General features: G+C 44.2%; 1 protein-coding gene across 1 annotated transcript in view; it reads right to left on the reverse strand.

Moving 5' to 3' along the window:
• The window catches only part of MAP2K5 (mitogen-activated protein kinase kinase 5), a 120,037-nt gene that overhangs the window by 57,849 nt on the left and 38,788 nt on the right, over nt 1–23,400 (reverse strand). The window contains exons 9-15 of the mRNA XM_054641924.2: nt 19,372–19,411; nt 16,091–16,159; nt 15,916–15,997; nt 14,340–14,401; nt 7,573–7,621; nt 2,379–2,452; nt 1,427–1,477 (exon numbers count right to left, since the gene is read on the reverse strand). Of these exons, the coding sequence (XP_054497899.1) occupies nt 1,427–1,477; nt 2,379–2,452; nt 7,573–7,621; nt 14,340–14,401; nt 15,916–15,997; nt 16,091–16,159; nt 19,372–19,411 (427 nt within the window). The remainder of the gene's footprint in view (nt 1–1,426; nt 1,478–2,378; nt 2,453–7,572; nt 7,622–14,339; nt 14,402–15,915; nt 15,998–16,090; nt 16,160–19,371; nt 19,412–23,400) is intronic.

Consider the following 23,400-nt stretch of genomic DNA (forward strand, 5'->3'; position numbering starts at 1 on the left):
TTTCACAATCAAGAGATGGAGGCATCACATCCATCCAGAAAGGCAAAAAAAGCAATTTATTTAATGCACACCTGGGAAAGAGAGCTGTAATCTTGGTTTGGGCACTAAAAGCATAATACAATTTAATTCTCAGCCCTGCTTAAGACCAGTTTGAAGCAACAGCTGAGCTGGAAAAGTTGATTAATTTGAAGCTGTTTCTTTGTCTGGATCTCTGTGTTCCAGCTCTTTTTTTATCTCTATTTTTTATTAAAAACCCCCATTTTTCTGCTATTCTGAAGTATTTATTTTCTGCTGTTTCTGAGTGTTCTGATGACACAGGACAGCCCAAGTCTTTCTAGGATGGTGACTTGAGCCTTTCAGAAGCCACACAATGAGCTCAAGTGGAAAAGCACTTAGCAAATAAATGGGAACCCTGACAAGAAAATCAGAAAAAAATACCTGAAAGCGATTAAAGGTCATGGATTTCTCCCTCCCCTTCCCTGAGGTTTGAAAAACACGAGCACCAACCACTTTGTGCTGTTTATATTTTTATTTTAAACCAGCAGAGCACTTCTTTTCTCAGCAATATCAGGAGCAGTTTGCTCAAAGGATTTTATTGGCCAAAATAAGAGTTCAGAAAGTGCTTTAAAAACTGAGGCTGTGGAGTTTTCACATCTGCAATGGGGAACTGAAAAGGATCCAATGGATCTGATGGAAAATCCGCTCTGATTTGTACTGAGAAATTTTCTGCAGAACAATTTGTGCAGAAAATCCACTCTGATTTGCTCAGGCTGGCACTTGGCAGCTCTGAACCCCAACCCTGCTCCAAATGATGCATCCTTAGCAATGTGCTAAAAAAATCTAAAAAAAAAAAGGGGGGAATTTAGGGGCTTTAATGTACAGGAACAGGACAAAAGTGGTCTTGTGTTAACAAAGACTGACCAAAATTTGTACAGAGAAGTGGAAGTACTGATGACTTTCTTGAGCTAAAAAACTTGCACTTGAATGCCCTGATGTTATTAATCCCAATGTTTTTAGGTTCAAATTTCCATGGGGTGTTTTAGGAATGCCCACCAACCTCTGCACAATCCTTCCCTAAATTCCAGCATTCCCAAAACCTGGATGGTTTGGGGCTGTCAGTGATCTGCAGAGAGCCACAAGCTGTGAGTGAAAAACTGGTTTTTTTCAATGTCCAACTGGCTTCTCTTTGTTCCCAGTTGTCACAAGGAGCACAACCAACAGAAAATATATTTAAAAAAGCCACTTTTGCACTATTCCTCCTCCCTCTCAGCAAGAAGAAGTAGAGTTGTCCCACGGAATGGAGCCAGGGGATGGGAAGAGATGGAGATGTGAGGATTGATTTAGGAGATCTCCTGCACTCCTGAAGAGAACAAGAGTGAGGACAAATAATTCCATGGAAATGTTATTCCTGCATCACTCCACTTACCGCCATGTAAGCATTTGTTCCAACATACGTCTTGGCTATGGAATTCACCAGCTATCAGACAAAACAGGCTGTTAGAACAATATAAAGATAATGTGGAAATAAAATGGGCAATTATTCCTCATTTAACCTACAATCATCATCCCTATAAATCAACTAAAAATTATGTAAAAAAGGGAAGGGATTTATCCGCCAAGGCGTTAAAAATGATTAAATCTCGCCTGGGTTGGGGAATGAGGATTCCAATTTAAGCAAGCACTGCATTACAGTTTATGGCAGATAACCTTAAACAATTGTGTTAAACAGGATACTGCTCGTTTTAGTACCCCAAACCAGTCTGATATAAAAAGTGAATTAGGAGGAAGCAGGATTGAGCACACTCATTTTTCAGTCAGATGTGAATAAAGCCCCAATTCATCCCTTAAACACTGGAGGGACAACAGAGCCTGCCAGCCCATAATACAAGGCTGACCTTCTCTTTGGGCCTCGTGTTTGGCTGAGAGGAAAAGGTGCTGAAATTCAAATCAACAGCACAGCGAGCTCATGGGTCACTAGCAGAGAAGTCCTCCAGGGAGGCCCAAAATGGAAATTAATTAAAATTTGTGCTGCACATTGTCAAAGCCCACCACTATTGTTGCTCCCAATATTAATTTTTATTGTGGGCCAGTTGGGCTCCCCAGACACGTCTCTTGCTCTGCCCTCCCTTTTGTCTGGGCAAAAGGCTCCCAGATCAAAGCTGCATTTCAATGAAGTTTGCTATTCGTAAGTAGTAATTACAATATCAGCAGTTTTTACTGTCATTAAACAATGAACAATCATATTCAGATGGAGGAAAAGTCGCCCAGAGATTAAAAATGAAAAGGGCTGTCCCAGCAGAGAGGGGATTGCTGTGGGGCTGCCAGGTGATTTGGGCACCAGGAGGGGAATGGGGGGAGATGCAAAGGGGGGGATTTACCTGGGTGCTGACCCCAAAGTCACAGAGCTTCACCTGGCCCCGGGTGTTCACCAGCATGTTGGAGGGCTTCACATCTGTTTGGGGGAAAATCTGCATTATCCACATTCTCCTGGATAATAAACACAGCATTTATACAGAATATCCTCCATTGGAAGGGAGCCACATCCAAATCCAGCTCCTGGCCTTGCACAGGACAGCCCCAAATATCCAGGGAGCAGTGGCATAGTGGCTTTTGATAGGAAATATTACAAATATCTATTTCAAATGCAGTGGTTTGTAAGTCAGCAGCACAGATAAAATTCCATATATATAAAAAATATAGAAAATACATCATATCTCCACACAGATATGAGATGGCATTTACACAGATGACTTCATACAATACTAAAAATCCACATTATTAAACCTGCAGGTGACACCAATCTGGAATCTGGAACCAAGTGCACTGATGGATAGGAAAACAACTCACAGGGATTTTAACAAACTGGAAAAAGGGTGGAATTACATAGGGATAGATGGAATTACTGCATTTGGACAGGGATTAATCCTGAACTCACAGGGATTTTACCAAACTGCAAAATCAGCCTGAAAAAACAGGATGGAATTCCATAAATAAACCATCAATGTCCATTCCAAAACCAGAGTACCAGTGCAAATATCCTGATGCTGACTGCTCCTGCTGCCACAGGAAGCTGATGCACTGCTGCAAAATAAAATCAACTGGGAACAAACTCAACAGCCAGCCTGGCTCTAGTGCAGGAAACACTGAGCATCTTTGCAGTTCCAGGGATGCCAGTGGGGGAGCAGAACGTGCACGTTACAGCCTGGCTCAAACATGGGAAGATGAGAGCCTGGCTCTGCCTAATCACTGCCTTCTTCTGTCAAAATGGATTAAAGGCAGCAGCTTGAATCAGTGCCTCCCCTCAAAGTGAGCACTGGTTGGGGGCAGATGGATGAAACCCAACTAGAAAAGAACCTAATTTTGTTTATCATTAGGTTTGCCTTGCTTTAGCAGCTGTTTGCTGGTACCACAGGAGCTGCCTTAATTTGTCTCTGCGATGTAGAAACGCAGAACCTCAATTAAGAAGCTGATTAAAGCTCGCCTCTCTTTGAGCTAAAAATCCAGATTAAAAATGGGAGCACCCAATAGTTCCTACAGACCCCAGGTGGATCAGTACTTTGGAAGTGAGGTATCAACACTGCTGGCACTGTAATTCCTGCAAATCCTGCAATTTTCCCCCAAAAAACCCCAGTCCTGGGCACGCAGAGGCTCAGTTTGTGTTTGCTGATCTCCATCTTTAGGAATTCCACCCACGTGCTGCACTTTTGATGGAGTTTTGCCTCCTCTGGAGCTGAGTGACTTTGCTAAATCCAAGCAGACGTGCTGAGCACACCAGAGGCTCTCTCCTGAATCCTGAACAAGGTGCAGAACAATCCTGTTTCACCTTCTTCCCAAAAAGATGGAGCTGGACTTGGCTGGGGGTGGAAGGAGCCCAGCCCCAGGAGCACACAGGGAATGCTGGTGTCTATCCCAGGATGTCCAGCTGCTCCCAACTTCTAGGGGAAAACTGCTTCTGACCAGTTCTGCTTCCAGCTGTAACAAAAAGGATCCCGAAATCCCCCCACAGACAAAGCTGAAAACATGAGAAAATCCTAAAAGGAAGAAAGCACTGGGAAATTGGCCCCTCAAGGATGGGGAGGGGAGGCTGGGGACCCTGCAAGGGGCAGTCACACAAACACTGCAGGAGCCAACCCAAGCTGCCCTTCCAGCAGGACCAAACACCATGAAATCAGGGAATTCACTCAAATATCTGCTGTGCTTTTCAATGGCTGTGCTCATTTCCTCAAAAAGGAAAGGAACTGAGAGCCCTGCACCAAAATATCTGCTGCTGGGAGCAGGGAGACAATCAGCTCATCAGCAAATCAGCCTCCTGCTCTCATCACCCACTTCAGCTAATGGGTTAAATATTTTTTGGGTTTGCGAAACAAGTGTGCATAAATAATGTTCTGCACCATCTGCTTGTGATTAATATTAGTGTTGAGAAGTGAAAGAATTTAAACAAGAGCCAAAAGGGGTCATTATGCTCCCATTACCAGGGCTTGCTTAATACAAATGATTTCTATGAAGCATCATTATAGAGGATGAACAAGTTCTCCTGGTGATGGAGCTGCCTGAGTAGTTTCACCTCTCTGCAAACAAACAGGACCTCCAAGCTCTTACTCAACAGTAATAGAACCCTCAGAGGTTCAGCTTTTTGAACACCAAACATTTCACTCCTTGGTGGCATTGAAAAGCAAACAGATTCATGATTGTGTGAGGGGGAAAAAAGGAAAAAAACAAAGCCCTGAGATGCTTTAAAAGCTGTCTCTTGACTTCTGCTGGCTTTTAAAAACAGCAAACAGCAACAGGCCGGGTTCAAGGAAGGCAGCAGCGTGGTTTGGCAGAGGCCAGGATTAAGTTTTTTTTAAAATAAGCCTTAAGTGGTCCATGAGTGGGCAAGCTTTACATACAGGCATAAACACATGCAAGGAAGCACAGAATGTGTGCTCAGCTTTACATACAGACATAAATAAATGCATGGAAACCCAGGATCCTGGGATGGCTGGGGTGGGAGGGGACCTTAGAGCTCATCCTGTCCCCCCTGCCATGGGCAGGGACAGCTTCCACAATCCCCAAACAAATCCCCAAACACCCCTGGGTTTGTGTCTGTGCTCCCTTGGGTGGCCCTAATGCTGATTACACCCCCCAGAGATAAAACAGGGAAGGGGGAAAGATGCAAATGTGCAGCTCTGGACACCTCTGCTGAAATCCTCAGCAAACAATCAGATGGGTTTTTACCTTTAACCAAAGCTTTGGTCAAATTCTGCCTGCCCAGAGGTGTGGCTTGTTCACCTCAAGCCTTTCAAAAAGCTTGGATTTAATGATCTTAAAGGTTTTTTCCCAACCTTAATCTTTCCAGGATTCCATGGCTTATGAAAAGCAAATGGAAATTCCATCTACAGCGTTTTGACATAATAATAACAGCAATAACATGATTATTATTATTAATAATTATAACAATAGTAATGGTGAGAAGATGGGAATGCTCCTCCAGTGCCTGTCCCTCCCAGCCAGAACAAAGAGGAGTGGAATATCCTTGGATTTCTGCTGTGCTGGGGGAAAAGGAGATGGTCAGTGTGATACACAGACCTCCTCCTGCCACAGATCCTCAATTCTCCCTCTTTTCAAACCAGCAACACCTCCAGAACTTCTATTTAAAAACCTACCCAGGAACTGAGGTGCCCAAACCACGAAATAAATAAATATCTGTAATATATATAAACAGCCCCAGTACTCAGAGAGCCAAGTCACCAATGCAGCTCAGTACAATTAAACACAAGTGGGTAACATTGATTTCCTGCAATTCCTTTAAGAAGCAGGTGTGAACAAAGCAAAACACAGCAGATAAAATGCACACGGTCTATACTTATTCTTGAACTTAACAGATTCTGGTTTGTCTTTAGACAAACTTTGACTTTGTACATGATTAGACTTGTTTAATTGCTAATTCTGTTTTAAATCTAAGTTAATTTCTCATTACCCTTCCATTTCTACTTCTTATGCTCTGGGGAAAAGAGCACACTTATCATTGGGACATTCTCACATCTTCCAAGGAAGTGGTGGAGGTGTTAATCTTATGTTTATGTTTGATGTGGGTGTGATGACTCCAGCTCGGGTTTATTAATATGCACGGCTATCACCTCATTAGTTGTGAGCTTTGTTTTGAAGTGAAGCTGGAATATTTGCTGAGATGTCTGATCTGCAATAAAAGACTTGCTCATTGTTTGCTTCCTTCTCTCCCAATTCCCTGCTCCAGCCCTTCCTTGGAAATTCCTGACTCTCCTGCTCTGCCCTGGGTGACACTGCAGGAAAATCGGGAGCCAAAATTCCTCCTTTTACCTCTGAGCATCAAAACCAGGAGACAGCTGAAGGACAACACCTGCAGAAATAATCACCTGCCTGCCATTCCATCCCTCTGTCCCTGCTTTGGAGAGACAGAAATTCACATTTTCTGTAGCCCAAAGATGGGTAAAATAATACAATTCTGAACTCCAGGACATCACCTGCAGAAATAATCACCTGCCTGCCATTCCATCCCTCTGTCCCTGCTTTGGAGAGACAGAAATTCACATTTTCTGCAGCCCAAAAATGGCAGGATGAAAAGAGCAGGAGTCACCTGGAGAGACACAGGGTGCAGCAGATGGAAAGAAAGGGAAGGGAGGATGAAGTGGAAGAGGTCATTAAGAGATTTTCTTGGTTTCTGGCCTTTTTCAAGAGGACAAATCATTCCATCCTTTGGCCTTCCTGGTTTTTAGCACCCCACAAGGGCAGGTGAATTAAAGATCCACTGAGATGCTCTTTCCTGGGTTGCTGCTCCCAGGATGAGGGAACAGATGTGGGAATACACAGCAGCACCAGGGAGCAGAGCAGCTACCTCCAGACTCCTTGGAAACATTAAAAATTGAATGAGTTTCTCCTTTTTTTTTTTTTTTCCTTTTTTTAGAAGTTTGGTGTAGGGGGAATGGGCTTCTCTGTTCTTTAAACAGCACTTCCCACATTGTTTTTGAAGTATTGGTGGATCTGAATTAATTTTTCCAAACAGACACATTTTAAACAGTAAAATTTAACAGCAAAAAGCAAGGAACAAATGAGAAGTTTTAAAAAACCACCCCAAATTAGCTGCAGGAAAGAGAATAAACAGCAAAACCCCCAAACTGACTTATGTCCAAGCAGGTTTACAGACTTTCCCTGTCCCTGACCGTGGTAGGGTTCATGGTTTTACAGATCTGAGCCCCCAGCAACACTTGTGGCTGTCACCTGAGATTTCTGAAGCACCACAGACAATTCATTGTCTATTTTCTGTTTCCACCACCATCAAACATCTCATTTCCACGCTGATGTTTTCCACTGGGCACCTGTTTGCAGCCCTAAGCTTCTAAATCCCTGTAAAACTCATTCCTCTCCTCAGTCCTTTACTTTTCAGGGGAGGAGGGAGGGCAATGAAAGAGCAATAAAAATGTTTTACAAGGAAGTGTGCAAGGTTAATGAGTGAGATCCATTCTGCATTACCCCACTGCACTCAAAGCAGATGTTTGCTTGTGGAGAAAGTGATGTTAAAATTTCATGGGAAAACAGAAAACATCTGCTACTCACCTCTGTGTAAAATCTTCAGACTCCATAAATAGGTCAGGCCTTTCACAACCTTTAGGTAAAAGAAATAAAAAAAAATCACATTTTAGGGATTCCTGATAGGAAAAATTCCCAGTTTCAGCTGGGGTGGGAGATCAGAGAAGGCAGGAGTAAGAATGAAGGCAGGAGCAGGAAAAGGGGAGACCCCACCTCCCTCCCAGGTGAGCCCCTGCTAAAATCCTGCAGCAGGTCCTTTATTAATGCACAAATTAATAATACACACATTAATTTCTTGCCAGGAGCTGTGAGCTGAACTCAGCTGAGCTCACACTGAATCCCTTCAGGCATCTCAGTGGATCTTTAATTCACCTGCCCTTGTGGGGTGCTAAAAACCATGAAGGCCAAAGGAGGGAATGATTTGTCCTCTTGAAAAAGGCCAGAAACCAAGAAAATCTCTTAATGACCTCTTCCACTTCATCCTCCCTTCCCTTTCTTTCCATCTGCTGCACCCTGTGCCTTTTCCTTTGCTGCCTTTAATTTACCCAATGCAAATGTGGAACTTTTCCTCTTGAACTGTGAAAATTCCCTCGTTCTCCTCTCATGTTGGACCCAGCACAAATCCTGCTGCATCTCACAGCAGAGAAACTACAGCTCCTAAAACACAACTCCTAGAAGGAAATACAGCTCCTAAACCACACACAACTCCTAAAACACAATTCCTAATTCCCAAAAGCAAATACAACTCTTAAAAGTAAATACAATTCCTAAAACACAACTCCTAGAAGGAAATACAGCTCCTAAACCACACACAACTCCTAAAACACAATTCCCAAAAGCAAATACAACTCTTAAAAGTAAATACAACTCCTAAAAGGAAATACAGCTCCTGAACCTGGGCAGGTTTCAAAATTTGCTCCTTCCAGCACCAAAGCTGCTAAAGCCAAACTCCAAACCCAGTTACTTCAGCACAAAACTCAACCAGCACAAAACTCAACCAGCACAAAATTCCAACCACAAAACTCAACCAGCACAAAATCCCAACCACAAAATCCCAACCACAAAATCCCAACCACAAAATCCCAACCACAAAATCCCAACCAGCACAAAATTCCAACCAGCACAAAATCCCAAGCTGTGCTGAGCTCCCCAGCCCATCCCTGCTGGCTTTTCAACACTCTCCACCTCTGAGGTGAAATTTAATTCCATTTCCAAGAGGTTTTCCTCATGGCTCTCCAAAACCATGAAGCATTTCTGACCATGTTAAAGTTGTGTGAGTTCTGCAGTCAAGACAATTCATTTTCTGTGCTCTGAGTAGCCCAAAATGAAATTATTTATGTTGCAGTGATGGAGCAGAAGTGCTAAAAGTTACACAGAGTGAAAGCAGAGAGCACAGTCATTTTCTGCCTTCCTCTCGGATTAGAAACTCTTTCAAAATTTAAAATTTATTCTGTAAGAAAAATTATGTTGGTGGAATCAGAATCTTTTTGTAAAGCAAATAATGATGGTGGATCCCAAGGAATCGTTCCAGGAGATAATTCCTCCCTTAAACTCACTCCAAACCCAAGCATCTCCTGGCCTCAGATGCTTTTTACCTTTAACAAAAGCTTTGGTCAAATTCTGCCTGCCCAGAGGTGTGGCTTGTTCACCTCAAGCCTTTCAAAAACCTTGGATTTGATGATCTTGAAGGGTTTTTTCCTAACATTAATCTTTCCACGATTCCATGGCTTATGAAAAGCAAATAGAAATTTTATCTACAGTGTTTTCACATAATTACACCAGCAATAACATAATAATAATTATCAATAACAAATAACAAACAAATAAATATAAATATAAATATACATATAAATATAAATAATAATATACCAATGCAAAAATAATCAAGGAGATGCAACATTTCAAACCTCCTCCAATGGCCAAAGGGATTTTCAGAACAGTAAACTCTTTGATTATTAAAAATGTATTTAGACTATTGAAAATCTTTCAAGCCATAGGAAATTGTTTAGTTTAAAGCAAGCATCCATTTAAAAAAAAAAAGGAAACATTTCTCAGGAAACAAAAATCAACAGCTGTGAGTTACTACACCTCTTTATGATGGAACATGTGCTGGGTAAGCAGTGAGGGAAGCCATGGAATTACCAAACTCTCCCTTCAGACTCTCTGGGTGTACAAAGGAATAAAAAAGGAGTTTTTCCCTTTATCCTGGGCTGTAAATCTGCTCACAGGAGCCCCCCAAATGGACTCAGCTCGTTATTCACTCCCCTTACATTTGCCTATTAGGGAAGGACTCTCAAGCATTAAATATTATTCTAAACCTGGAGGGGAGAATCTTTTGATTGAAGCCAGAGCAGGAATTATTGGTATTCAGTGAAGGAGGTTTTACAACAATGCCTTGACAAAGCCTTGACACAAAAAGTGCTTCCACCTGCTGTCAATCTCTCACTCTGCTGACAGTTCAAGTGCACATCCTTTCAGGGAGAACTTCAATCAACAGCACAGAGCACAATGTCACTGCTCCAGCAAGGGAGGGAAAATAAATGTGTGAAGAGGCAAGCCAAGGCACAGAGGGAGCAGCAGCACCCCAGCAGCGGCCACAGCCTCCCTTCAGGCCTCCCAAAATCTGCTTTTCCTTGAGAAAACACCCCAGCCCTCCATGGAAATAAAAAAAGCAGGAAGGGGAGGGACTGAGGGAGATTTCCCTTTCTCACTGATGGCGACTCCCAAAGGGAGCAGGGATGGATTTTAGGGTGAGGGCAGAGATCCCTCCACATCTCCTGAGAGAACTGGGATTGTCCAGCCTGGAGGAAAGAGAGAAGCTCCAAGGTGACCCAAGTGTGGCCTTGCAGGGCCTGCAGGAACCAAAACCAGGGATGGAGAGACAATTCCCAAGGGATGGAGGGACAGGAAAGGGGAATGGCTCCAAAACGCCAGAGGGCAGGGCTGGATGGGATATTGAGAATGAGGAATTGTTCCCTGGGAGGGTGGGCAGGCCCTGGCAGAGGTGCCCAGAGCAGCTGGGGCTGCCCCTGGATCGCCACATGGGACAGGAAGCCATTCCCTGGGTCCTGCCCCTTGTCCCCAGCCCCTCTCCAGCTCTCCTGGAGCCCCTTCAGGCCCTGAGCTCTGCCTGGATCCTTCCCTTCTCCAGGGGAACATTCCCAGCTCCCTGCAGCCCCTGGGGCCTCTCTGGAATTGCCCCTCATCCATGCCCAGTCTGGTTGAGAGGGCAGAAGATGAGAAAGACAAATCCAGTGGAGCCCATTTAGAACCATTTAGGCTGGAAAAGCCCTCCCAGATCAACGAGTCCAAGGCCAGAAATCCCAAAGCTGGAGCCAGAGGAGTGCTGGGATGCAGGGAATGCCTGCCTGTGCTGCATCCTTTTCCTCTGGAAATGGCTTCCCTTAAAAACTTCCACAAATTGCAATTAACAGGTGTGCAGGTCATCAAGCAGCTTCCATGGATTCATGCACTGGACATGTCTTGGGAAAATAAAAAAATGACTGTGGACATGGGGATGGGAAAATAAACCAGACTGGGGGGGAAAAAAAATTATGGAAGCAGCAGGTTTTGTCTACAAAATCCACCCAAAAAAATTATGGGGAAAATAAACCAGACTGGGGGAAAAAAAATTATGGAAGCTGCAGGTTTTGTCTACAAAATCCACCCAAAAAATTTATGGGGAAAATAAACCAGACTGGGGGGGAAAACAAATTATGGAAGCTGCAGGTTTTGTCTACAAAATCCACCCATGGAGCTGCAGCTTTTGTCTGTCTCTCCTTCAGCAAGCCCAGGATCTGGGTAATCCCAGGGTGCTCAGGGGATGACAAGGACTCAGCACAAAGGTGCCCCAGCCCCCTCCCAAGGCTCTGCTGCCCCTCAGACACAGCCTGGGGAGGCTCCAAGGAGCCACTGAGCAATTCCAGGGAAACAAAAGGCTCCTGCTGCCTCCTTCCAACACCTCCACTGTGCCAAAAACCAGCACCAGGGCCCAGGAGCTGCCAGGGCTGGCTCAGCCTCAGCGCTCACCTTCTGCTCCCAGAGCAGCAGAAAAGGGTGAGCTCCCCTTCTCTGAAGCTGCTTTGTTCCCCTCCTTCCTCAGCCCCTGCTCTGCAGTGGGAACAGGAAAGAGGAAATAAAATAACTGGGAAAAGTGAAATATCCATGTCAGGGAGTCAGGCTCACAAGCAGGAAAGAGGAAATAAAATAACCGGGAAAAGTGGAATATCCATGTCAGGGAGTGAGGCTCGCGGGCAGGAAAGAGGAAATAAAATAACTGGGAAAAGTGGAATATTCATGTCAGGGAGTGAGGCTCACGGGCAGGAAAAAGGAAATAAAATAACTGGGAAAAGTGAAATATCCATGTCAGGGAGTGAGGCTCACAAGCAGGAAAGAGGAAATAAAATAACTGGGAAAAGTGAAATATTCATGTCAGGGAGTGAGGCTCACAAGCAGGAAAGAGGAAATAAAATAACTGGGAAAAGTGAAATATCCATGTCAGGGAGTGAGGGTCACAGGCAGGAAATAGGAAATAAAATAACCAGGAAAAGTGAGATATCCATGTCAGGGAGTCAGGCTCACAGGCAGGAAATAGGAAATAAAATAACTGAGAAAAGTGAAATATTCATGTCAGGGAGTGAGGCTCACAAGCAGGAAATAAAAACTAGGAAAAGCAAAATATCCATGTCAGGGAGTCAGGCTCACAGGCAGGAAATAGGAAATAAAATAACTGGGCAAAGTGAGATATCCATGTCAGGGAGTGAGGCTCACAGGCAGGAAATAGGAAATAAAATAACCAGGAAAAGTGAGATATCCATGTCAGGGAGCCAGGCTCCCAGGCTGACTGATCAGGGACAAAATGAAAAAATCCAGCTATGGAGACACAAAAGGTGGGGCTGGACAGCAGCGTTAGGGGTGAGAGGAAAACTGGAGGAGAAGACCTGTGGAATGGCAAGGGGAGGACGGGGGAGAGATAAAACCAAGGTGTGATGGATTAAACCCACCCCTAAAATCAGGAAGAGGAGAAGGAATGAGCAGCTGGGGGAATGCTGGAAGCCCATCCCAGATCATCAAACCATCCTCATCATCCTCATCAGGAAAATGAGAATACTGTGAGCAGCTTCCCACTCACTGCTCCAGAGGGGAGAGGAGATGAAAGATTCTCCCTCTGAGCTGAGGTGAAAAGCTCTCAAACTGCACAAGGAGCTGCCAGGTACATAATGAGCAGATTTGAAGCTGCTCAGAGGAAACAGCATCAGAGAGGGATGTTCATCACCCTGGGCAGGCCACACAAATTAAGAGGAAAGGAGAGCTGTGAATTACAATGAACAGAGACTAAATAGCTGCCTGTGTTGGATTAAAGGATTTAAATTGTCAGCTTGATGTATAATGAATGTGAAAAGCCAGCACTTAATTAAATGGCACATGATAGAATAACTTTGTTATGCTTTAAACTGCTTAAGTTATCAAAGTATTCCTTATATTTGGCAATTGTTTTGCAGTATCTCCCTCCCTGGTGAGATCCACTGAGACACTGGTCATTACCCTCTGCTCAGCTGTGGGGAAGGATGGGTTTTTTGAACTTTTGAATTTTCTGTTGGTCTGTAATTTGAGTTTTCAATCATGGCCAGTGGATTTTCAGCAGCTGAAGGCTGCAGAGCCCCAAGGATGAGCTGCCAGGGGCTTTAAGGCTCCCACTGTCAACACCTCAGGACCAAACCCAGGAGATATGAGGGTTCTTCATACAGGACAGCCTCAGCACCCCAAAAATGACCCCAATTAACCCTTCCCCGGGGCTGCTCAGGTGTGGAGGAGTGAGAGACCAGCCCGTGGCAGCTCTGGCTTGTGCCAGGGGAAAAACTTCATCCTCCTTGAGCAGAACACAGAAAATCTGTTCTGCCCCTGCATTTTGGTGGCAGGAACCAACCCAAGCCTCCAAGCCCTCAAGGAAAACCCACAGAGCAACCAAAGAGAGAGGGGGTTGGAAAACCAACGCTGTGGCCAGAATGAGGACAGCCAGGATGGAAATCACACACCCAGAGACAAAGGATCCCCAGAGGGCCCCTGAGCCACCTCTAAAGGCACCACAGGGAGCAGAAGGGCTTAAGGGGCTGATTAAAGAAATAATTTAATAAATCAAGGTGATCAAAAGCACTTCTCCATCCTGATGGGAAGAAACGCTGACAGGAAGGGATGTGACCACACAGACTGCCAGCAAATTCTTCTTCATCCCACTCCATTCACCCCATCCTGTCACACAGATGTGAGTAACAGAATCCTGGGAGGGACCTTAAATCCCACCCAGTGCCAGCCCTGCCATGGCAGGGACCCCTCCCACTGTCCCAGGCTGCTCCAAACCCCATCCAGCCTGGCCTTGGGCACTGCCAGGGATGCAGGGGCAGCCCCAGCTGCTCTGGGAATTCCAGCCCAGCCAGGAATTCCTTCCCAAGACCCATCTCAATCTCCACTCTGAATCCCCTCCCTGTGTGCTGTCCCTGCCTCCCTTGTCCCCAGCCCCTCTCCAGCTCTCCAGGCTGGACCATCCCAGCTCCCACCTTCCCCTCACAGCAGCCCCATCCCTAGGAGCCCCCAGAGGTTGTGTTGGTCATTCCCAAGGCAGATTTCCCTCATCCCAGAGCCCCTGAGCACAGGGGATGGTTTGGAGGAGCAGAGGGAGGAAGGACCCTCCTCTCACACGGACCCTGGAGCTGCCCCAGCCTCCCAGTGACCACCCAAACCCAGATTTTCCACTCCCACAGCAAAAACTGAGAGATAAAAAGCAATGAATTACTCACAGCCACCGCTATCCTTCCGAGAACGTGTTCTGGAATTTTTCTATAAACATCCAGAGACCCCCCTGCAGGGACAAACAGCACAGGCTCAGGTGGTGCCAGATGAAACAGTGCCCCAGATTTGAAGCCCCAAGGGTTTTCTAGGCCTTGGTTATTAATAAAAACACCATCAGTGATAGAGCAATAGCTGTGGCAGGAATAACTGACCTTAAAAACCTCCCAAACTCTGCATAAACACACAAAACAGCACTCAGGGAGCTTCTTACCCACGTCCCTGATTTCTGCTGGTAGCATTGATCCTCAGAAAACAGCAGTGACAAAATGTTGGAAAACCTTCCACTCATAAATATCAACATTAAAGAACTCCAAACTGTGTGGAAAAATGTCTTGGGGATAACAAAATCACCCCAAAAAGCAGATTTCAAGGTCCAAAGTATCCCAACTCTTGTTCTCAAAAGCTGGTGCTACCATTCTGTGGTATCACATATTTATATCCACGATTCAATGGATATAAACATCCAATTAAATGGATATAAATAGCCATTGAAATGGATATAAATATCCATTTTATATCCATGATTAAAGCCATTCCTCCCGACATCACACCAGGGAGGGTTTGGCCATGCCCACACTGATGCCTGAAATAGAATTCCTGAGGAAGGAGTTGAAGTTTTCCCAGTAAATCCAGAATGGGAAAGAACCCTGTGAGCATCCCCCATTGATGGGGACATGGGATTCCCTCTAAATCCCTACAGACCTTCCCAAGGGATTGGGAAACCTCCCTTCTCTTCTGCAAAAAAAAAACCTCATGATCAAAGCAGAGTCCAAAATGTCCCTGGGCTGAAATACAAATTCTTAAGGCAAGGAAAGAAATTTAAAACTGAGAATTAAAAATCTGGCAAACTGCTGCCCCAGGGCATTGTCCCTGCTTTTCCTCAGGAATATCCCAGATTCAGACACCAGCACAGGTCACAAACTGCTGCCCCAGGGCATTGTCCCTGCTTTTCCTCAGGAATATCCCAAATTCCCAGGCAAGGGCTGGGACAGCTCTGGAATTCCAGGCTGTGGGGCCAGGGATGGGTTTGGGGTGAGGATTCTCGTGGGGAGGAACGAGAGGGACTCCAGAAGGAACTCGGCAGCGAGCTGGGAAACAGCTGGGCTGGAAAATAACTCCTTGCCTGGTAATTAAGAGACCATTTCCACTGCAAACACCCAGGACATTGGGTTAATAGATTTCTTGAAAGGAAAAGCTGTTTTGGCTATCAAAACACTACAAGTGAGGAACAGATGTTTTGTCAGTGAGGACAGATTGCACGGGAGGCTCAAATATCAAACCACAAATTAAGGCTGCCTTTATTCCTCTTCTATTTACATTTTCCATAAAAGTAAGAAGAGTTCCACGCAGGGAAAATGCAGAATGTCCCCCAATCCCAACTCCAACCTGCTCTGTTTTTTTTAACTACCTGCAATATTATTAATACTCCACGTTTTTGAGTCTTACTGTTGCATTTCATTCTACCAAAACAATTCTCTCATTTAATTACTTAGCAATCAAAAGCAAACTGGATCCACTACTCACCATCCATGAACTCTGTGCACAATGAAATCCTGTTTTCTACAAAAAAAGCACCATAAAATCCTATGATATACGAGGAGTCACACTGGGAAAAGAGAGAAAAAAGCCACAAGGCTGTTTTAAAATCTGCTGTAAGAAAACTGAAGTAAAAGTAATTCCAATGGCAAAACCCACATACCTTGTAAAGAATTTCTAACTCTGACATGATCTGCTTCTGGAGCTCCAGTGTTATATCCAAGGGTATGACCTGAAACACAGAAATACACAGAGTTCATGTAAAAGGGAAGGGAATGATTCAAAATTAAAATCCTGAAGATCCATGGAACGATGATCACTGTGGGGCAACAAGGAGAGGAATAGGTGGAAAGAAGATTTTAACAGGAAGGAAATTGTCTCACCATCCCAACTGGCCAGCAGGACCAAAGCAGCAGGGACTGCAGCCAAAGTGGGCAGCACCTCCTGCAGCTCTGAATCCCCAGGATTGTTCAGGGCAGAGCCTCTGAACGAGGCACTGAAATTCACACTGAACACAGAATTTCTTGCCACAGGTCTTTGAAGACCTGAAAACTCAATTATTAAGCTCCGCTTTAAAAACCAAACTGGACTCAGTGCTTGGAGCCAGGCTCAGTCTGCCCCCAGCCAAGCCTTCACCATTTAATACTTTAAGCTAAAGGGAAGCAGAATTCAGTCAGTTTCCAGGAGCAGCAGAATAAACATTCCAGGAATAGTGCTGACAGAACAGAACACAACATGGGGAGCCCATTTCCAACCCAGCACCAAAATCTGTCTCCAGGAAAAACCAATAACCTGCCTCTTCCCAGAGCTGCTCCGGGGTTATTTATAAAAGCTGTCACTAAACTAAATTGTAAGTGGAGTACAGGGCTGCCAAGAAACATTTAACACACTTGTCCAGATCAATAATCATTTGCCAACAATATTCACTTACATTTTTTCCAGCGTGGAAACCTCAGAAATTCATCTGCTGGGATCCCACCAGTGGTGTTCTCTGAATTTCACCCAATTCCATCTTGTCAGGGGTGTCAAATCAAAATTTTACCTCACTCACTTCTAATCCCAGCGAGGAATTTCTCTGATCCCAGGAGCAAAAACATCCCTGGCATCCCAAAGCCAGGCCCAGAATGAGGAAAGGTCTGGGGCTCATTTATATCAACCTTAATTACAAACACCCCAAAAATGAGAATAACCTGGGAAAGCAGAGCTTTCCCATTTCCAGGTGGTCAGGACACAGACAGAGGAATTACAAGATTATTTCACCCCAAAATTGATGAGGGGAGATCAGCCTCACTTCCTCTGCAGAATTGTTTTACTGTTTCCTTCCACACATGTGCCTGTGCGACCCCACCTCATGTCAAGGCTGGAGGAAATTTCTTTATTTGCAGCACAAAAAGAGGAAAAAAATACTTATATCTCACCTTAACCTGCATTTATCATCTCCTTTTGTATGAAATTTCCAAGCCTGTTTTGTACAGGTAGAAAAAACTTCCAGGGATTCATGAGGTGACAGCTTCCAGCATGGGCTGGAACTGTGTCAAAGAAAAAAAAAAAACACCAAAAAAACTAAAAAAAAAAAACAAACAAAAAAAACCCAAAAAAACCCAAAAAATCAAAAAAAAAAAAAACAAACAACAAAACCAAACAAAAAAAACAAAAAAGAAAACAAACAAACAAAAAAACCAAAAATCTCCTCAGAGTCATTGCTGCTGAGGATGAAGCTGGAGATGAAGATTTGGATGCAAATTCCTGGCATGGTTTGGGTGGGAAAGGGATCTCATTCCACCTTCCCCATCCCAGGGTGCTCCAGGCCCTGGCCTTGGACGCTCCAGGGATGGGGAATCCAAAACCTCCCTGGGAACATTCAATAATTGGGTTTTTTCCCCTAAACCAAGAACTTTGCAGCACCAATCATTATTTGCCTGGGATCCCCTGAGCGTGGGTGAGATGGTTGAGCTGGGGATGGATGCTGGACCACAAGGACTTTTTAAAAATGAATTTAAAGGATATGCAAATCCTCTGGGAAGTCCTCTGATCTTCCTAATGAAGTTTCTGCCCAAAATTCAGTGATTTTGGAGCCCTCAGGCCCAGGGAAAAAGGGGAACTTTGGAGTTGAGCTGGGAATGGACACTGGACCAGAAGAACTTGCTAAAAATGAATTTAAATGACATGCAAGTCCTCTGGGAAGGTCTCTGATCCTCCTGACCGAGCTGCATCTTCCTAACGGATTTTTTACCCAGAATTCAGGGATTTTGGAGCCCCGCTCATGGCCAGAGAGAACTTTGGGAGAGGGGAACCCACCTGAGGCTGTGCTCACTCACAGGCTGAGCTGTCAGGTGAGGCCCAGCAGCTGAGTGACTGAATTATAATTTACTCCCTGCTCCATTTGAATTAGGGAGAGGCCATTAAAATATCCAGAATAAACACAGCAATTCATCACGGGCTGTCACTGCTGCCTCTCTCCATTTGCTGCCTCCACTAAAGGGGAGCAGAGCAAAAAGCACAGGTCAGACCCAGATATTCTGCTTTAATTTAATTAAGGCTTCCTTGTCTTTTACAGTATGCACAGATCAGAGGAAATTTGGGGTGTTGTGGGCAGGGGTGATAAATAATAAAGGTAATAATGATAATCAAGTGCTGCACTGAAATTCCAGCTAAAAGCAGTGGGAGAATGGCAAAAAGCAGCACAGAGTCATGGTGCTCACTGGGATGCTGCCTTTTAAAGAGGAAAAAGTGCCTTGGAAAAAGGGATTGAGTCCTCTGCAGGTTCAGGTTATGCAAAATATGGGATCTGGTGCATCACTGAGGGATTGTGGTATGGATTCTTAGCACTGGGTTGATTATTTACCAGCTGGAAGTGTTTTAGTCAACAGGTTTGGGGTTATCTTGTGCAATTAAATCTGGATTTTTATCATTAAAAAAATCAACCAAATTATTTTTTGGCTTATTTTAGGGCAGATGAACTAATAATTATTAATTAATAATTAATACAATATATAATTAATAATTTAATTAATAATATAATTAATAATTTCATTTCCAAGCATAATTTAATTCACAAATTGCATCCAAGGTCTGCCCCACTGTTGCTATTATTTTATCCCAGTTTTAAGTGAATTTCAGAGAAAATTGGGATTTTTCCTGACCACAAAATTCTACAAATTCCAGGTTTAATCAAGGAGCCCAACTGCCCTTGGAAACATCCATGGAGGACCAAAATGTGGGATTTTCAGGCAATTCCTGGGGGGAAAATCCTGAATTTTGGGAATCTGAGCTCATTGGGAATGACTAAATTTACAGTAAATAAGTAATAAATAAATAAATTTACCGTAAATAAATTAATTAATGCAATAAATCAAATTGAGAGCCAAAAATCAGAGGGAAGGGAAGGAAAGCAAGGGCAGAAAAAATGGGGAAAAAAAAAATAAAATGTCTGAAATTTCTTACCTTCACTGCCAGGATTTTTCCACTACGAACATGGTAAGCCCTGGGTGAGGAAAAAATTCAATAATTTGAGATTATATAAAATTGCTTCTGCGAGGATGTGCAATATAAATACACTCATTTCACAGAAAAATGAATTTTACCTCATGGATTTTCTGTAAATTCAATTTTATCCAGCATTTCTAAAGGAAAACTGAGGAAAACAAGGGATCAAAAATATATTTACGAGGGAACCATTTATAGGGGCTTGTATCTTGATTTTTGATATAAAATATACACATTGAAGGTTTTGGTACAGCAGAAAAATAAACTATAAATGGGAATTTAACAGAATCATTTAGCTTGGAAAAGACTTCCAAAATTTAAGTCCAACCTTAAATCTTTGAGTCCAACCTTGAGTTTATACATTTTCCCATTTTCTTTCAATGGAATTAATTGAGATTATCACCATTATTCAGAATTTTCATGGAAAATCAGGATTATCTCAGTCCCATGGGTATTTTCACAGACAAGCAGCTTCCCCAAATAAATTGAATTGAAACGGATTATGGCAAATCCTTTCTCAGAACTTAAGGACTCACAGAAAATCTCAGCAAAATTCAATTTCTGCATTTATTTGGTGATCAGAGGGTGCACATAAAGATAGAAAAATTATTGGTGATGTTCACATGTACCCAAAATAATTTTCCAGAGTATTTCAACAGCAGTTTGTCTTAATTTTTGAGGAGAAACACCCAAAACTGGCTATTTAACAATGACCTGAATATTTCTAATGATGAAAACGTGAGAAAATAAAGGAAGTTAAAAATAAAAACCTCGAAATCCAATGTAATTTTGCATAAAAACAAAACCATTAAAGGTTTTCCTCTTCACTGGTTTTACTGCCTCGCTCTGATTGATGGCAGCATTGGCAGAGACGTGGCACTAACTTTAAAGAATTCTAATATTTTACCTCTCTGTACCTCCAGCAATTATTGCTGAAGAAGAAAAGCTTTAATAGTTGGGTTTTTTTTTTTTTTTTTGCGTGTAAAATCACCCTCAGACAGGGCAAAAATGTCATTTAATCTTATTTATAACCCTGAGCGCTCCCCTGATTTCTGGTAATGGCCTGGAAATTCCTAAAAACTTCACCTTAATTTAATAATTCCTGGATGAACATTTGTGCAGAGGAGTGGCACCAGATTTTAGGGGGAAAAAAACAGAGTTTAGCAAGACAGAGGGGAAAAAATCAGTGTAGAAAATGAGATTTTCCATGGGAACTTTGAGAGAACAGGAGCTGAATCCATGAATCCACAAATCCATGAATCCATGACTTGGGGATGAACCAACAGTGGGAAAACATGCTGGATTTAGGATGATTTTCCAGATTTCAAGGGAGGAAAAAATAATTTAGCAAGGCAGAGAGGAAAAAATCAGTGTAGAAAATGAGATTATCCATGGGAACTTGGATAGAGCTGAATCCATGCATCCATGACTTGGGGATGAACCAAGAGTGGGTTTGGGATGAGCAGGAATGAGGGATGGAGGGGCTGGGAAGGGATGCTCCACGTCTGTTGGGTTAATTGGGACCCCACTGGACAGCTTAATTAGCTCATCAGGAAAACTGATCCATTTTCCTCCTAATTTCTGGTAATGGCCTGGAAATTCCTAAAATTTTCACCTTAACTTAATAACTCCTGGATGAACATTTATGCAACTGATTGGCACCAGATTTTAGAGGGGAAAAAATGTTTAGCAAGGCAGAGCGGAAAAAAATCAGTGTAGAAAATGAGATTATCCATGGGAACTTTGAGAGAACAGGAGCTGAATCCATGAATCCACAAATCCATGAATCCATGGCTTGGGGATGAACCAACAGTGGGAAAACATGCTGGATTTAAGATGATTTTCCAGATTTCAGGGGAGGAAAAAAATAATTTAGCAAGGCAGAGGAGAAAAAAATCAGTGTAGAAAATGAGATTATCCATGGGAACTTGGATAGAGCTGAATCCATGCATCCATGACTTGGGGATGAACCAAGAGTGGGTTTGGGATGAGCAGGAATGAGGGATGGAGGGGCTGGGAAGGGATGCTCCACATCTGTTGGGTTAATTGGGACCCCACTGGACAGCTTAATTAGCTGATCAGGAAAGCTGATCCATTTTCCATGGGAGAGATCTCCTGTTTGGGAGCGGGTGGCAGGGAGGAGCTGATGATTTAATTATGATGCACGCCAGGTCATCCGTGGAGGGCTGGGCTCAGGTTCCAGCAGAGGGCAGGTACCTGGTTTGGTTTACAGAGCACTGACAGCACCGACTGAACATTTAATTATGGCTGGGAATTGGATCACAAAGAGCAGGCAGCCCTGGGCTGGGCCTGGGGGATGCCAGGAGGGCAAGGAATTTGTTTACTCCAGGCTGATCCAGCATCTCGGTTGTCCTGGCCTTCCCCTGCACAATAACTGCAAAGTGATTAATGGAGCTGGAATGGGAGCTTTGGTTACACCAAAGGACAACCCTACACCTCTGTGGTCTTTTAATTAACAGCCAACGCTTCAAATTAGGCTGGAGCTGCTGCAGTAATTACCCCTTCCGAGGAAAAAGGGATTTTCTGGGGTGTTCTCTGGGACTGGAAGGTGGAATTGATCGTTTTGGTTGCAGGCAGCAGGGCAAAATCCTGAATTTAATACCTTTAGGCAGGTTCTGAGGGATGAACGACAAAAATCCTGCAGGACAACGAGCACAGCATGAGGAGGAAAACCAGACTTTTAGTCAACCCATGGATGGCTATGAGGGGATTAAACCAAAATTCCCACTCCAAGTCTCATCTCGCAGGTTTTGGTGTCACCTCCAGAACTGCAGCAGCCAAACCCATCATTGCACAACCAGGCAGAGAAAAGCAGCAAAACCCCAAAGATTCCTTCAGCAACTTGGGAACCTTTCAGGGAATGCACTTAAAATCTTCCAGGATGGCAGGAAAATTCCTAAAGCACAGCTAAAACCAGCTGTTCCACTCCTAAAAAACCCCAAACCAGGTGTGGGTTTGAGCAGTGCCCTGCAGGGAGGAGCAGGGGATGCTCAGCACCCAGCTGGGTTGTGGGGGATCTCCCTCACCAAGCCCAGAATCCTGGAACAGCTTGGGTGGGAAGGGACCTTAAATCCCATCCCATTCCAGCCTTTCCATGGGCAGGGACAATTCCCACATTGCCAGGGACACAGAGCCTGCCTTGCCACCACCCCACGCTGTCCCAGGCAAGGACAGGGACCCCAACACTGCCTGCCTGGGACATCCCCGCTGGGGAGCAGCAATGTCCATCCCTGCCTCCACATTCCCAGCAGAACTCACCATCCCAAATCCCATTCCCAGCAGAACTCACCATCCCAAATCCCATTCCCAGCAGAACTCACCATCCCAAATCCCATTCCCAGCAGAACTCACCATCCCAAACCCTGTGCCCATCCCAGCAGCTCCCAGGCAAGAATGGAACAATTTTGTCAAATATTTCATGACCCTTGGCTATGAAACCCCATCCCCAGAGATCTGAAGCCCTGAAGGGCCCCACACGAGCCAAGTCCTTCAGCAGGACTTGGTCTCCTCCACTCTCATCCCTCAGGGGTGCTGTGGCCAAAATCTGGGTTATTTTGGGCAATAAATGAGAGGTGGTGTGGGAGCGAGTGCTGTGCTTGAACAAAGCCCTGCAGCTGAGCCAAGCCCGTGATGGACTGCAGAGAGCATCCCTGGTGTCCCAGAAAATCAAAATCAATACCAGGGAAAACCGGAATGGGGCTCTGGGGGATCTGCCAGCTCCTCAGCATCTCCCCCCAACCCCAGACAGGAATTGTGGCTGTACAGCAAAGCAAATTAACAACTGGGAGCATCAGAAACAGCAGCTTTGTGTTTTAAGGAAAAAAAAAGGGAATTTTTGAAATGAAATCCGCATTACCTGATTTGCTCTTCCTGAGGTACAGAAAACCAAGGAGGAATGTCAGTGCCCCGGGCTCCTCATGGAATAAACCACTGCTAATATTTAATGCTAAAAACTTCGTACACTGA

This window comes from Agelaius phoeniceus, chromosome 13 (genome assembly GCF_051311805.1).
Source record: "Agelaius phoeniceus isolate bAgePho1 chromosome 13, bAgePho1.hap1, whole genome shotgun sequence".
Classification (NCBI taxonomy): domain Eukaryota; kingdom Metazoa; phylum Chordata; class Aves; order Passeriformes; family Icteridae; genus Agelaius; species Agelaius phoeniceus.